At 68.9% G+C, this 920-nt stretch overlaps 1 protein-coding gene across 1 annotated transcript; it reads right to left on the bottom strand.

Annotated features, from left to right (window-relative positions):
* Nucleotides 1-54: 54 nt before the first annotated feature.
* FAM89B (family with sequence similarity 89 member B) lies at nt 55-911 on the bottom strand. The gene has a single exon (XM_008050956.1). The coding sequence runs from the start codon at nt 832-834 to the stop codon at nt 577-579; it is 258 nt and encodes an 85-aa protein (XP_008049147.1). The 5' UTR covers nt 835-911; the 3' UTR covers nt 55-576.
* Between the last annotated feature and the right edge of the window lie 9 nt (nt 912-920).

The raw sequence follows: 920 nt of genomic DNA on the forward strand, positions 1-920 counted from the left end.
CCGCCAGGAACGCCGCTCCGCTCCCGCCCCAGAGCCAGGCAGGCAGAGCACCGCCACGCTGAGAGCATTTATTGATCTACGCGCCCAGGGGGCTGGCCCCTCAACTTAAACATCCAGCACGGAGCCTCGGCCCTCCTGGCCGTGGGTGGGTGTGGGGCCGGGTCCAGGGGCCCTTGTCCAGGGCAGTGGAACCCCGAGACTGAGGCGGGATGCCCCTGAGCCAGCAGCTGCCGACAGCAACAGGTGAGACGCGGATGGGAGCCAGGAACCCATCCCGACCCCAGAGTCGCCAAGGGGAGGGCCCGTCGCCTGAGCCCCCCGCCGGCTGAGGGCTGGCCAGGCTGGGGGTGCGTGTGGGAGGAGCAGAGGCCCGGTGCCATGGGCTGAGGCTGCAACCTAGGTGCCCGCCCCAGTGCCAGCCGACCCATAGCAGGAGAGAGGGGCTTGGCATTCCGCCTCCGAGGGGCACTGGCCCTCCTGCAAGGCGAGACGGGGTGGGGAAAGCGCAGGCACTGACTTGCCGAAGGGCGAGCTTCTGCGCCTGTGCACGGCGGCTCCCCACCCGCCCGCAGTTCTTCAGAGGCTGATATGGAAGGCGTCCTGGAGCCACTGGTCGCGCGCGTTGTGGGTCTGGGGCACAGTGAGGGGCGGCGGGTCGGGGGGCAGGCTGGCGTCGGGAGGCTCCTCGTCGTCAGAAAGGCCGGCGTCAGGCGGGTAGGAGCTGTCCGAGTGCAGGGAGGACGACAGGTCCTGGCATAAGCTCAGGTCTTGGCACAGGTGTTTGTAGTCCTGGATTGACTCGTACAGGCCCCAAAGCTGGCACAGCAGGGACATGTCCAACTGCCGCAGCCCCACCTGCAGACAACTGAGGGTGGGCTGGAGTTGGGGTCCAGGCCACCCCTAGCCCCGCCTTCCCGGGG

The sequence above is a fragment of the Carlito syrichta genome, unplaced genomic scaffold (assembly GCF_000164805.1).
Source record: "Carlito syrichta isolate Samal-C Ts95f unplaced genomic scaffold, Tarsius_syrichta-2.0.1 Scaffold154564, whole genome shotgun sequence".
Taxonomy (NCBI): Eukaryota; Metazoa; Chordata; class Mammalia; order Primates; family Tarsiidae; genus Carlito; species Carlito syrichta.

Coding starts and splice junctions, on each gene's coding strand:
- FAM89B (XM_008050956.1), bottom strand. CDS start 834: ATGTCCCTGCTGTGCCAGCTTTGGGGCCTGTACGAGTCAATCCAGGAC.